The following is a 15,705-nucleotide window of genomic DNA, read 5'->3' as shown; positions in this document are numbered from 1 at the left end:
TTCACATGTAGGTTCACCTTGGTCCCTAGTTGTCTCCATTTTATTTTTAGTCTGATCTGGATACAAGATGACTGACAGGTGGTCATCTTGGATTTTGAAAATTGAAGATTGTTGTCACTATTTCTTAAGAACTGGCAGGATTTTTTAAAACTTCTATGGTAGGTATCCTAGTTGTTCAGAATTAAAGAAGGAGTCAGCTGACTAAAGGTTGAGGTCACTGGGTCAGACACAAAGGTCATGTTTTTTATCTTTCACTGATGAACATTTTGTGAGACATTATGAAGCAAAGTTGGTCATAATTAAACAAGTGGTCAAAGGTCAAGGTCATGGTGTGAAAGGTCAAGGTCAAATATTGTATCTTTTCTCTGATGACCGTTTTGTTAAGACATTTTGAACTCATGATCAAGTCAGAATTGAACAAGAAGTCGTCTGACTAAAAGGTCAAGGTCATTGGATCAAAAGCTATGATCACATTGTGTATCTTTTTACTGATGAACATTTTGTGATGACATTATGAAGCAAAGTTGGTCACAATTAAACAAGTAGTCAGCTGGCTAATGGTCAAGATCACTGGGTAAAATGTCAAGGTCACATTTTGTAACTTTTTGTCTTGACATGATGAATCAAAGTTGTTCAGAATTAAACAAGGAGACAACTGACCAATATTAAGGTCATTATGTAGAGGTCAAGGTCTCTAGGTCAGAGGCCAAGATCAAATTTTATGTCATCATTGACTAACGTTTTGTTATGAGATTATGAATCAAAGTTGGTTGGAATATAATCAAGGAATCCTCTTGCCAAATGTTGAAGTTACTAGGTCAAAGGTCAAGGCACGGTTTTGTATATTTCATTAATAAATTTTCATGTCCAAAGGTCAAGGTCACTGTCATTAAAAATAGATTTTTTTTTCGGTGCCATAACTCAAGTTCCCTTGGAACGATCAAACTCTTTCTCCATACCACAAGTGTTTGCATGGGATTCCTTTTTTTTACTAGTCCAAAGATCAAAGATCAAGGGTACTGTTACTATAAATAGAAAATCTGTTTCCATGCAATAACTCTTGTAATCACCCACTTTCTGTGCAGGCGACACGTCCACTTTTGTGGAATTCTTGTTTTGAGTTTTAAGCAAAATCTAATATGAAAAGGTGTCCTGCATTTTCATTGTAGAATTTGGATGCATTGATCATAGAATTATTTAGAAGGATTTTACCTTTTGTCTTTGACAATAATATCAAATGAAACTAAATCACATGATATATATGATGTTTTGCTATATCATTGTATGTACGTGTACCAAACTTTGACATATTTGCACCCTGCAGGTCTCGGACTTCGGTCTAGCCAAGCATGGAGATTACACACAAGAAGGTGGCAAGTTCCCCATCAAGTGGACAGCGCCGGAAGCTTTGAGAGATAACGTGAGTACACCTAATCTATATCAGTAACTAAACGATTACTTCTTCTACAGTTAGTTTGGTGTGAGTGGGGTAACTATAAGTTTCCTTACCGTCCGTCTGTCTCAGTCTGTCCGCTCAGTTTTCCGCACTTTTCTCAGCCATGCTTCAAGGTATGTTGTAAGTTCAGTATATGAGTAGATACAGATCAAGTTGGAGTTTCAGGGTTTTGTGGTGAAGGTCACTGTAGCTATTTTAAGCTGGGGCCAATACGTGATATGTATTGCTTTAACAATACCCAGCATGCTTGTTTTACCTACAGAAACATCATCTTTTCATTTAAACATTAAAAATATTGATAAATTGTATGTCTCGTAAAAATATGGAAAGTAATTTAGCAAATAACTTACAGTTTTGTTTTTGAGGAGGAAAGCTTTTTTTTTAGCCCACCATCATCAGATGGTGGGCTATTCAAATCGCCCTGCGTCCGTGGTCCGTGGTCCGTCCGTCCGTAAACAATTCTTGTTATCGCTAATCCTCAGAAAGTGCTGAAGGGATCTTTCTCAAATTTCATATGTAGGTTCCCCTTGGTGCCTAGTTATGCATATTGCATTTTGACACCAATCGGAAAACAACATGGCCGACAGGCAGCCATCTTGGATTTTGACAATTGAAGTTTGTTATCGCTATTTCTGAGAAAGTACTGAAGGGATCTTTCTCAAATTTCATATGTAGGTTCCCCTTGGTGCCTATAGTTATGCATATTGCATTTTGAGACCAATCAAAAAACAACATGGCCGACAGGCAGCCCAGAAACTAATGAAGGGATCTTTCTCAAATTTCTATATGTAGGTTCCCCTCGGTGCCTAGTTATGCATATTGCATGTTGAGACCAATCGGAAAACAACATGGCCGACAGGCAGCCATCTTGGATTTTGACAATTGAAGTTTGTTATCGCTATTTCTCAGAAAGTACTGAAGGGATCTTTCTCAAATTTCATATGTAGGTTCCCCTTGGTGCCTAGTTATGCATATTGCATTTTGAGACCAATCGAAAAACAACATGGCCGACAGGCAGCCATCTTGGATTTTGACAATTGAAATTTGTTATTGCTATTTCTCAGAAAGCACTGAAGGGATCTTTTTTCAAATTTCATATGTAGCTTCCCCTCAGGGCCTAATTTTGCATATTGGGACCAATCCGAAAACAACATGGCCGACAGACAGCCATTATCGCTAAATCTTAAATTTTATATATAGGTTCCCCTTGTTTGAAAAGGATTAGAGGGCTGTTTCTGAATTTACACTGATTAGTAAGACTTAGAGGAAGGGAAAAGTAGAGAAAAGATCAATCTGACATGGAACCTATAAAGATCAATCAATGGTGGGCGCCAAGATCCCTCTGGGATCTCTTGTTTATTATTTAAATATGTTAGTATATTTATCATCAGAATATATGGTTCTGTATATTTTCTAAATGTTAAATACCTTCTGTACTGAAGCCTACAGATGTTTTCCTGTGAAATGTTTTACTCTAGATCACTGTTTTAGTCCTCTTCTCTGTTTGTACAGGACTTTACCAGTAAATCTGATATGTGGAGCTTTGGAATATTACTATGGGAGATTTATTCTTTTGGAAGAGTACCATATCCTAGAATTGTAAGTATTTGGGTTACTAATAATCAGTTACAGTATTTATTTAGTAATAAGCCAATGCTTAGTAATAATCTCACCAAACGCTATTCCTTTGTCGTGCACAAAGCCCACCCCTACTTTGTGTCAAAGTTTGAGTGATGACTCTCTTGAGTTCTTACAAGATAAATTTGGTATTCAAAGAGATAGATATAATACCATTGTGACAAGTATGATATTCTGGATGTACCAATATAAAGGAAAACATTAAAAAAGAACTGTATTAAATGTTATTTGTTGTTTATGTTACAAGAAAAGTAAGATGTATGAAAATTGTTCATAGATTATTTCTTTCACTTTGATATTTGCACAAGTATGTAGAGTTTTTACCTATACTGTACTGGTATGTAACGTATTTACTTACGTTTTTATTACAGCCGTTAGCCGATGTCGTGACCCATATTGAGCGTGGATACAGGATGGAGGCCCCCGAGGGCTGTCCAACAGAAATCTACACCATCATGTTCAGCTCCTGGGAACTCGATGCTGCAAGACGACCAACATTCAAAGATGTTCTAGACAAACTTAACCATTTGAGATCCGTTACTGTATAGCAACATTACCATACCATTTTCGTATTTTTTGAACATGTATAGACATCTAAGAGATTTATACAACCAAGGGACACAACCCTGCAGGCCAAAATCAAATTATCTGTCTGCTTTCATGCCTACAGTTTGTCTATGTGTCTCCTCACAATTAGAATATGTATTGTATTCACTATTAGCTGTGGAGATACGAGTACAGTCTGTCTGTATCTCCCTGTCATTAGAATATATACAATATCTACGGTGGAGATACGAGTACAGTCTGTCTATACAATATCTACGGTGGAGATATGAGTACAGTCTGTCTATACAATATCTCCGGTGGAGATACAAGTACAGTCTGTCTGTCTGTATCTCCCTGTCATTAGAATATATACAATATCTACGGTGGAGATACGAGTACAGTCTGTCTATACAATATCTACAGTGGAGATACGAGTACAGTCTGTCTATACAATATCTACGATGGAGATATGAGTACAGTCTGTCTGTATCTCCCTGTCATTAGAATATATACAATATCTACGGTGGAGATACGAGTACAGTCTGTCTGTACAATATCTACGGTGGAGATACGAGTACAGTCTGTCTATACAATATCTACAGTGGAGATACGAGTACAGTCTGTCTATACAATATCTACGGTGGAGATATGAGTACAGTCTGTCTGTATCTCCCTGTCATTAGAATATATACAATATCTACGGTGGAGATACGAGTACAGTCTGTCTATACAATATCTATGGTGGAGATACGAGCAGTCTATCTGTATGTATCTCCCTGTCATTAGAATATATACAATATCTACGGTGGAGATACGAGTACAGTCTGTCTATACAATATCTACGGTGGAGATACGAGTACAGTCTGTCTATACAATATCTACGGTGGAGATACGAGTACAGTCTATCTGTATGTATCTCCCTGTCATTAGAATATATACAATATCTACGGTGGAGATACGAGTACAGTCTGTCTATACAATATCTACGGTGGAGATACGAGTACAGTCTGTCTATACAATATCTATGGTGGAGATACGAGCAGTCTATCTGTATGTATCTCCCTGTCATTAGAATATATACAATATCTACGGTGGAGATACGAGTACAGTCTGTCTGTACAATATCTACGGTGGAGATACGAGTACAGTCTATCTGTATGTATCTCCCTGTCATTAGAATATATACAATATCTACGGTGGAGATACGAGTACAGTCTGTCTATACAATATCTACGGTGGAGATACGAGTACAGTCTGTCTATACAATATCTACGGTGGAGATACGAGTACAGTCTGTCTATACAATATCTACGGTGGAGATACGAGTACAGTCTGTCTGTATCTCCCTGTCATTAGAATATATACAATATCTACGATGGAGATATGAGTAGTTTGTCTGTATGCATCTTTCCGTCATTAAAATATACACATACTTACTCATATATATATATATATGAGTACCGCATTGCCTTATTCTACATTGTTTACTGTCAATTAATGTCTGTACTAGTGATGTGTGTGTGTGGACTATGTACCCGATGTGAGATTTTACACTGATGAAACACTGCATTCCACTGTGAAACTCAATTTCCACAGACATGTTCTCAGTTTCAAGTGGCTAAATATCCTGTATAATATTTAAATGTCTCTATTCAGTCTCTGGTCCACATAATGGCTCTATATGTGATGATAATGTCAGATATTGTTGATGATACTTCCAATAGGAATACCTGTATGTCTATAAGACTATTATATGACATATATTTTCACATTATTTAAAAAAAAAAAATCACAATATCGCCAATCTTTTATCATATACTATTAATAAATTATTAAACTTAAATTTCACTTTGCTCTCTTACAAAAATACAAAAATTTGTGGTAAATCAGATAAATTTCATTTAAAATGTGATTCAAGTACATGTAATTATAAATATAAATATGAAAACTCAGCCATGTTCTTAATTTGTAGTATTGTGTAATTCTTTCGGGTCTCAATATGAAATACCGTCGCATGTTTTCTTGTAGAGTTTTTCTAGATGTATTCCATTATGCTGTAATTTTCAAGATATTTAATTAAATTTAACAGTTTATACTTACATGTATTAAATACAAGATTTAATGTGATTTAAGCTTTTGATATGTATTACGTGGCATCTTGTTACTTCAGCTTAATTATGGAGCATAGGGAACATTCACCTTTGTGCAGATTTATCTTCAATTATCTTCATTAATGATATCAGAACGATCCTTACAATCTGAAGATGATTTTAGAGAGAGATAATAAAACTACCATATAAACACTTTGAATCTGGAATAACCAAGACCTCATACATGGAATATCCAGAACCTAAAAAACATTTTCCTGATAATACTGAAATAGCAATTTTGAAACTCGTTAATTAGTGTGTACATATGTGAGAAAGGGAAGATTTAATGTGACTAGGTTTTGTGCCTATAAATTTGTACCGGTTATAGAGAGAATGAAATCTGTGATTTTAGAGTGATGATATATTTCACATTACTGTAGAAACGTCAGGAGTCTGCTTTGGATGTTTCTTATTGTTGTGGTATAAAATGGGAAAAGATAGTGTACCATTATTTTTTTTACATCAGTTTCTACCATATATATTTTTTTGGTGAATTAGCTAAATAACATTTGATAAATACATGTTTGTTCATCGTATGACATCAGTTTTCTTATTTATATTGTCAATTTGTGCTTCTTTTCCCTTTGTTTTTATATATTAGTTGAACACTGTCATCTGTGTAGCCTCTCCTTTACTTGTACTATTGCCAGTGAAGCAGGTATACATGCTGTCATTGTTAGGGAAAATCTGCTATAATGCTTTTGTTTAACTTTCAGAACTACTTTTTTTTCTAAGGAATTCATCTGTTAGGTCCCCAGAAATTATACTGAAAAAACTTTTACTTGGTAATATATCCAAAGGTTCATACTGAAATGAATATCAGATAGAAAAGAAAATTAACAAAAGGATTTATTTTCTTAATATTTCTGTTTTGTTTGGGCTAATTGAAATGACATTATGGGTAGTATTTAAAGTCATACAAAGTTAAAACTGACCATTTAGATACTATAAATATGATATACAGTGTACATGCATATATCACAGAAATTGTATATCGGAGAAATTAAAAGGAAAAGTGTATTAGATATATTTCATTAAAAGTCATGGGCTGTTTCTACATTTCTGCCTCATTAACTTCACATAGAATAATGTGTAAAGACGTTTAGTGACATTCTTTATGAGGAAATGTTAAAATTGATAAGTACATTTCGTATTTATGTGACAGTACTAGTTCACCCTATCCTCTGATGTTGCTGTTAAATATGACCTTCCATATCACATGGCTTTCACATGGTGTTTGTTGCATTGTACTTACACACACTTGGCTCCTGTCACATTGCTTCCACATGAAGTTGGCTCGTAAAAATTGTGCTTTCACATGAAGTTGGCTCGTAAAAATCATGCTTTCACATGAAGTTGGCTCGTAAAAATTGTGCTTTCACATGAAGTTGGCTTGTAAAAATCTTGCAGTGACTTAGAGATCTAATTTATGGCACATTGTTGTAAGAATGTGATTAGAAATGGTATAAAAAATGGCCAGATTTTGTGGAAAAAAATACAACAATACACATGAAGTTTGATACACATTATTTTTATAGACGATGATAGGAGAAACTTTCCATTAATGGTTCACTATATCATGATTGTATTTAGATCGGTTTATTTGCTTTGTTTGTGTAGGGGTAGATAATTCTCTGTCTTTCATTGTGTCTGTCGAATATTCCACCCCTCTGATGTACACCTTATAGTTATGGACCATAAATGGAAAAAAGTCAAAGGACCAAAGTACCCATCAGAAACTGATACCCTAGTTACATATAGGTGCTTGGATTATATTTATAATAACAATTTTATATGCGATTATAAACAACTGTATAACTGTATTCAAATAGACATAATTCTGATATTTTTAAATTGATACATTTACTCAGCTCAGTTTGTTTAGATTCATTATCACATAAAGTCTTGTGACTTACAAAAGTATCTATCAAAATATATTTAAAAAGATTCATCAGTATTCTGATGTCAGCTCTCAGTTTTATTGGGGAGTAAGTAATGATATTGGAATAGCCTGACAAACGTAGCATAGACATGTATTAATATAACATCATCACTTTCACCTGTGTTCTTGATGGCTAATTATGTCAAAGTTTCTCATATCAGGAATGTTGTTGACAGACTTTTATCCATGATACGGATTTGAGGGACTGATATCTCAGCTATGGCGGAAATTGCTGGGATTAATTTCTCATTCTTCAGATTGACTTTCGAAACCTGGGATTATTTTCTGGTTTAGGTAGTCTTTCTATGGGTTGCAACACATTTGTTTTTTTTAAACTTTTTTATCAACTACTCCAACGATGTTAGATGATGACACTACAGTGGGTGTCATAGTTGGCACGATAAGGTCAGATTATATATCAGCTGACCACTGGCATCTTATGCTACAGTAGTAAATTTTGACATATTTTTCAGTGGATGACCTGGCTTTTATTGGTATAAATAGTCAACCATCCATAAATACTTAACCATTGGTGGTATTCAGCTCTTTACCTGATTACCTTTGGAGTAGGCACCACACATCCATGAGTGACCCTAATGTTACCTTTGGAGTAGGCACCACATATCCATGAGTGACCCTAATGTTACCTTTGGAGTAGGCACCACATATCCATGAGTGACCCTAATGTTACCTTTGGAGTAGGCACCACATATCCATGAGTGACCCTAATGTTACCTTTGGAGTAGGCACCACACATCCATGAGTGACCCTAATGTTACCTTTGGAGTAGGCACCACACATCCATGAGTGACCCTAATGTTACCTTTGGAGTAGGCACCACACATCCATGAGTGACCCTAATGTTTTGATCAGAAGCTAAACAGTCTCACCAGCCAACTATCTTCAGACTCTGAACTTGGCAGTACTTTGACTTTGGTATTGATGTTCAACTTTCCAGATGAGTACCTCATTTGACTTTCAAAACTGCAAGTAAATGCTGGTATTGGGATTCAACTTTCTTTGTGGATTCTTTAGCTTTTGGATATGTATTGAGCTTTGTAGATGGACATATATACTTTTGTACTAGGTCAGTTATCCAAATAGCTAGGATTGACATTCTTATCCAGTATTTTACCATTTGATTTGAGATTTACCTACCCAGTTGACAATTTGTGGTTGGGTATTCCCCTCAAAAGTGTAGGAAATACTGAGGTTAATGAAGGTGTATAATAGATTGGGTGGACTCTGGTATTTTATCAATATTTGTTATGCTGCCAAAAGTTTTGTGTTATGTTGGGACATATCACCGTAGTGTACACACTGAAGTCTTTTTTGTTTATATAAAACTACATCATTTAACTGCTGATGTTTGTTGTGTAAATAATCTGTTATATAATATAACATGTATTATACAAATAAAAATACTTACTGTACCTAGCTTTGTGTCTGGTTATGTTTATACAGAATACAAACTGCTGATGGTCAGATGGTACAGTGACTGATGAGGTTGTACAGTGACTGATGAGGCGGTAATAGGTGATGACGTGGTACAGTGGGTGATGAGGTGGTACAGTGGGTGATGAGGTGGTACAGATGGTGACGAGGTGGTACAGTGGGTGATGAGGTGGTACAGTGGGCGATGAGGTGGTACGGTGGGTGATGAGGTGGTACAGTGGGTGATGAGTTGGTACAGTGGGTGATGAGGTGGTACAGTGGGTGATGAGGTGGTACAGTTGGTGATGAGGTGGTACAGTGGGTGATGAGGTGGTACAGTGGGTGATGAGGTGGTACAGTTGGTGATGAGGTGGTACAGTGGGCGATGAGGTGGTACAGTGGGTGATGAGGTGGTATAGTGGGTGATGAGGTGGTACAGTGGGTGATGAGGTGGTACAGTGGGGGATGAGGTGGTACAGTGGATGATGAGGTGGTACAGTGGGTGATGAGGTAGTACAGTGGGTGATGAGGTAGTACAGTGGGTGATGAGGTGGTACAGTGGGGTGATGAGGTGGTACAGTGGGTGATGAGGTGGTACAGTGGGGGATGAGGTGGTACAGTGGATGATGAGGTGGTACAGTGGGTGATGAGGTAGTACAGTGGGTGATGAGGTAGTACAGTGGGTGATGAGATGGTACAGTGGGGATGAGGTGGTACAGTGGGTGATGAGGTGGTACAGTGGGTGATGAGGTGGTACTGTGGGTGATGAAGTGGTACAGTGGGTGATGAGGTGGTACGGTGGGTGATGAAGTGGTACAGTGGATGATGAGGTGGTACAGTGGGTGATGAGGTGGTACAGTGAGTGATGAGGTGGTACTGTGGGTGATGAGGTGATACAGTGGGATCATGAGGTGGTACAGTGGGTGATGAGGTGGTACAGTGGGTGATGAGGTGGTACAGTGGGCGATGAGGTGGTACAGTGGGTGATGAGGTGGTACAGTGGGTGATGAGGTGGTACTGTGGGTGATGAAGTGGTACAGTGGGTGATGAGGTGGTACAGTGGGTGATGAAGTGGTACAGTGGGTGATGAGGTGGTACAGTGGGTGATGAGGTGGTACAGAGGGTGATGAGGTGGTAGGGGGTGGTGAGGTGGTACAGTGGGTGATGAGGTGGTACAGTGGGGGATGTGGTGGTACATTGGGTGATGAGGTGGTACAGTGGGTGATGATGAAGTACAGTGGGTGATGAGGTGGTACAGTGGGTGATGAGTTGGTACAGTGGGTGATGAGGTGGTACAGTTGGTGATGAGGTGGTACAGTTGGTGATGAGGTGGTACAGTGGGTGATGAGGTGGTACAGTTGGTGTTGAGGTGGTAGTGGGTGATGAGGTGGTACAGTGGGTGATGAGGTGGTACAGTAGGTGATGAGGTGGTACAGTGGGTGATGAGGTGGTACAGTGGGTGATGAGGTGGTAGTGGGTGATGAGGTGGTACAGTGGGTGATGAGGTGGTACAGTAGGTGATGAGGTGGTACAGTGGGGGATGAGGTGGTACAGTAGGTGATGAGGTGGTACAGTGGGGATGAGGTGGTACAGTGGGTGATGAGGTGGTACAGTGGGTGATGAGGTGGTACTGTGGGTGATGAAGTGGTACAGTGGGTGATGAGGTGGTACATTGGGTGATGAGGTGGTACAGTGGGTGATGAGGTGCTACAGTAGGTGATGAGGTGGTACAGTGGGTGATGAGGTGGTACAGTGGGTGATGAAGTGGTACAGTGGGTGATGAGGGGGTACAGTGGGGGGATGACGTGGTACAGTGGGTGATGAGTTGGTACAGTGGGTGATGAGGTGCTACAGTGGGTGATGAGGTGGTACAGATGGTGATGAGGTGGTACAGTGGGTGATGTGGTGGTACAGATGGTGATGAGGTGGTACAGTGGTTGATGTGGTGGTACAGTGGGTGATGAGGTGGTTCAGTGACTGATGAGGTGGGTACAGTGGGTGATGAGGTAGTACAGTGGGGTGATGAGGTGGTACAGTGGGTGATGAGGTGGTACAGTGGGTGATGAGGTGGTACAGTGGGTGATGAGGTGGTACAGTGGGTGATGAGGTGGTAATAGGTGATGAGGTGGTACAGTGGGTGATGAGGTGGTACAGTGGGTGATGAGGTGGTACAGTGGGGGATGAGGTGGTACATTGGGTGATGAGGTGGTACAGTGGGTGATGAGGTGGTACAGTGGGTGATGAAGTGGTACAGTGGGTGATGAGGTGGTACAGTGGGGGTGAGGTAGTACAGTGGGTGATGAGGTGGTACAGTGGGTGATGAGGTGGTACAGTGGGTGATGAGGTGGTACTGTGGGTGATGAGGTGGTACAGTGGGTGATGAGGTGGTACAGTGGGTGATGATGTGGTACAGTGGGTGATGAGGTGGTACTGTGGGTGATGAAGTGGTACAGTGGGTGATGAGGTGGTACAGTGGGTGATGAGGTGGTACATTGGGTGATGAGGTGGTACAGTGGGTGATGAGGTGCTACAGTGGGTGATGAGGTGCTACAGATGGTGATGAGGTGGTACAGTGGGTGATGTGGTGGTACAGATGGTGATGAGGTGGTACAGTGGGGTGATGTGGTGGTACAGTTGGTGATGAGGTGGTTCAGTGACTGATGAGGTGGTACAGTGGGGTGATGAGGTGGTACAGTGGGTGATGAGGTAGTACAGTGGGTGATGAGGTGGTACAGTGGGTGATGAGGTGGTACGGTGGGTGATGAGGTGGTACAGTGGGTGATGAGGTGGTACAGTGGGTGATGAGGTGGTACAGTGGGTGATGAGGTGGTACAGTGGGTGATGAGGTGGTACAGTGGGTGATGAGGTGGTACAGTGGGTGATGAGGTGGTAATAGGTGATGAGGTGGTACATTGGGTGATGAGGTGGTACATTGGGTGATGAGGTAGTACAGTGGGTGATGAGGTGGTACAGTGACTGATGAGGTGGTACAGTGGGTGATGAGGTGGTACAGTGACTGATGAGGTGGTACAGTTGGTGATGAGGTGGTACAGTGGGTGATGAGGTGCTACAGTAGGTGATGAGGTGGTACAGTTGTTGATGAGGTGGTACAGAGGGTCATGGGATGGTACAGTGGGTGATGAGTTGGTACAGTGGGTGATGAGGTGGTACAGTGACTGATGAGGTGGTACAGTGACTGATGAGGTGGTAGAGTGGGTGATGAGGTGGTACAGTGGGTGATGAGGTGGTACAGTGGGTGATGAGATGGTACAGTGGGTGATGAGGTGGTACAGTGGGTGATGAGGTGGTACAGTGGGTGATGATGAGGTGGTACAGTGGGTGATGAGGTGGTACAGTGGGTGATGAGGTGGTACATTGGGTGATGAGGTGGTACAGTGGGGGATGAGGTGGTACAGTGGGTGATGAGGTGGTACAGTGGGTGATGAGGTGGTACAGTGGTAACGTACAATGATCACCTTGCTGAATCGGTGAACATTTTTATGACTAATGCAACAAGCGTGTTCGAAATTTAACAAAGAAAAATGGCCAAAGTCATCAGGTCAGATGTAAAGATGGTGCCATCTTGCATTTCTTGGCCCAAAATGTACGATTGCCCCAATATGTTATGGTAGCCGGTCTACGTACTGCTTTATTCACCCAGCCTTTATTTTAATACTTTGACCGTTATTATCAAGAATTCGGGGGTTACGGATGAACTATGGTTTCTCCGATACATCACAGGCGAATCTCTGTTGTTTTGGTAGGGAAAGATTAATAGAATCTTTCACCCCCGTGGGGGTGAGACAGGGGAATCTTAACCCGAGGGGAAGATTCATAAGTTGCCAAACACGAGGCTTGCCGAGTGTTTGGCAGCTTAATTATCTTACCCCAAGGGTTGAGATTTCCTGTCTCACTTCCATGGGGGTGAATGATTATTATTCTCTTATCCTATATATACCCTCTTATGTATCTAATATTGACGTGACACCAATGCAAGGAAATGTTGACGTGACGTGATTGAATTGTCGACGTGACGTCATTGTACTGTTACCGTGACGTCATGATATTGTTGACGTGACGAAATGCAATTGTTGAGAACGTGAGAAGAGCACGTGTAGCTTGTCTTTTCCCTAGGGTGAAATAGTACATTACGTCTCAAATTGATAACGTCATCAAGTTTGACGCACATTTCAAGGACAGTGATGAAAGTGCGATGGAAAGGTTTCGCACCAACTTACATTTTTTTGCTTAAAAAAGGGAATTTGAGAAAAATAATCAATGTGCCTGTTCCGTTGACAGGGACAAGCCGAGTGTAAGAGTTTGGCTGGCCAGCATGAGGCAAGACTAGCCAAACTCTATGAGGCAAGACTAGCCAAACTCTGATTCACTCGGTTTGAGATGTAAAATTCTGTTTACACTCTCTGTTCAGTCAAATTTCTTCTTCAACACCGATAAAGAACATCCGTAACAAAAAGCATTCAGCATAGCTTCTAATCACTGGTAAATATTATCAGAATAATAGGTACGCCAAAACTTGATCCACAGTGGCAAGACGACAACAATGCCAATAAATACATGTACTTAATAATACTAGAATATCACTACACGGAAAGAAAAGCCTTCAAATTCAGGTAGGCCGATTGTCGGCTATAAGATGATCCGTGGTTTTTTGACGACGAGCGTTGCTTGTGCTGGTATTGCAATCACGTTGGAGACAGCTCTCCAGGATCACACGTGTTCCTGCATACTCTGGAGCAGACAGCATCTCGGGAGTTTCTGTGACAAAACATAAAATGATGGTCATCGTCATTTCCCCTGCGTACAGAATGCACGAGGATGGCCATATAGTTATAAACGCAGTAGACAGTATATCGATTAAACTAGATTAAACAACATATATAGCTTGATAAGTGTGCTGTACCTAAAAATGATACCACCGTTTCTGTACCGCGACAATTCCAGGACGATGTGCACCATGTGGTGACATTTTGACAACAAGCTGCCGCTCGACTTGGTGCGAAATAATAAAATAAGCCACGTCTCTTCACAAGACGCGTGATGGTTTTGTCAACGACAGCTAGGTTTGGCTGGTAATCAGGCCGACAGATGACGCTGGGAACAAGTTCATTATCATTGTCGATGCCATTGTGGAGATTAATCCAGGTTCTGTGTGTTCTTAGGATATGACAAAATGACATCCTTTATGGCTGAGAGTGTCAGAAGGATGTTGTAGTCCTTTATATATATATAAGGTAAGTGTTTAAGATTTAAGAACGTCTGTTTCAATAATCCTGTTGTAGATACGATTTAATCATTGGGTATACTCCATGAGCATGGTACTCTGTTTCAGACCGCAGATACCGGTGTCATCCGCGTTTCTTAACTAAAGAAATGCCTTAACTTAACTATTTCCATAGGAAAGCTTTATTGAATTTACGGAAGTCCCCAGGCTAAGATTATTTCCGTTAAATCCGAAAATTCTTTCACAGGGAAAATTTTAAGCAAATAAATTTTCCAGCAGTTAAGGAACCGGTGCCAGATAAGGTTGTCTTATGTGCTTAACTTGTTCATGTATAGATTGTACTTGTTCATGTATAGATTGTACTTGTTCATGTATAGATTGTTCTTGTTCATGTATAGATTGTACTTGTTCATGTATAGATTGTACTTGTTCATGTATAGATTGTTCTTGTTCATGTATAGATTGTACTTGTTCATGTATAGATTGTACTTGTTCATGTATAGATTGTTCTTGTTCATGTATAGATTGTACTTGTTCATGTATAGATTGTACTTGTTCATGTATAGATTGTACTTGTTCATGTATAGATTGTTCTTGTTCATGTATAGATTGTTCTTGTTCATGTATAGATTGTTCTTGTTCATGTATAGATTGTACTTGTTCATGTATAGATTGTACTTGTTCATGTATAGATTGTTCTTGTTCATGTATAGATTGTACTTGTTCATGTATAGATTGTACTTGTTCATGTATAGATTGTTCTTGTTCATGTATATATTGTTCTTGTTCATGTATAGATTGTTCTTGTTCATGTATAGATTGTTCTTGTTCATGTATAGATTGTTATTGTTCATGTATAGATTGTTCTTGTTCATGTATATATTGTTCTTGTTTCTGTGATATCGTTCATTTTGTGACCTTTCTTTATATTATATTTTTTTATCCTGTATCGTATTTACATTCCTCACTACACTTTCTGCAATGTTTCCTTATTGTAGCGTCTATAATCAAGCCTATATGTTAATATGATTTATTGCCTATTGTATAGTTTCCATTCCTCACTACACTCTCGGTAATATTTCCTTATTGTAACGTCTATAATCAAGTCTATATGTTAATTTGGCTTATTGCCTTGTGTATAGTTTACATTCCTCACTACACTCTCGGTAATGTTTCCTTATTGTAACGTCTATAATCACGCGTATATATTAATTTGGCTTATTGCCTTGTGTATAATTTACATTCCTCACTACATTCTCTGTGATATCTGTTTTAATCACAGCGTTCCTGTTGTCTT

The 15,705-nt window shown here is 39.5% G+C and overlaps 3 protein-coding genes across 6 annotated transcripts in view; 2 read left to right on the top strand and 1 right to left on the bottom strand.

Annotated features, from left to right (window-relative positions):
- LOC117334972 (tyrosine-protein kinase CSK-like) overlaps positions 1-9,169 on the top strand; it is a 46,700-nt gene extending 37,531 nt beyond the window's left edge. For 2 of the 4 annotated variants that reach the window (XM_033894843.1, XM_033894847.1), the window contains exons 10-12: positions 1,325-1,420; positions 2,969-3,055; positions 3,466-9,169. In XM_033894843.1, coding sequence (XP_033750734.1) covers positions 1,325-1,420; positions 2,969-3,055; positions 3,466-3,642 — 360 coding nt within the window. In that variant the 3' untranslated portion in view covers positions 3,643-9,169. The remainder of the gene's footprint in view (positions 1-1,324; positions 1,421-2,968; positions 3,056-3,465) is intronic. The other 2 variants (XM_033894844.1, XM_033894846.1) reach the window with 1 other exon arrangement.
- On the top strand, positions 3,649-9,170 carry LOC117334974. Its single transcript, XM_033894849.1, has 3 exons — positions 3,649-3,885; positions 4,209-4,305; positions 4,432-9,170. The coding sequence occupies exons 1-3, from the start codon at positions 3,677-3,679 to the stop codon at positions 5,029-5,031; spliced, it is 906 nt and encodes a 301-aa protein (XP_033750740.1). The 5' UTR covers positions 3,649-3,676; the 3' UTR covers positions 5,032-9,170.
- Positions 9,171-14,716: 5,546 nt separating this feature from the next.
- Positions 14,717-15,283, bottom strand: LOC117333975 (putative mediator of RNA polymerase II transcription subunit 26). Its single transcript, XM_033893397.1, has one exon. It carries the CDS (start codon positions 15,281-15,283, stop codon positions 14,717-14,719), a length of 567 nt encoding a protein of 188 aa, XP_033749288.1.
- Positions 15,284-15,705: the final 422 nt, after the last annotated feature.

The sequence above is a fragment of the Pecten maximus genome, chromosome 9 (genome assembly GCF_902652985.1).
Source record: "Pecten maximus chromosome 9, xPecMax1.1, whole genome shotgun sequence".
Taxonomy (NCBI): Eukaryota; Metazoa; Mollusca; class Bivalvia; order Pectinida; family Pectinidae; genus Pecten; species Pecten maximus.
The sequence above is the reverse complement of the archived record's forward strand: the minus strand, read 5'-3'. Positions and strand labels throughout refer to the sequence as shown.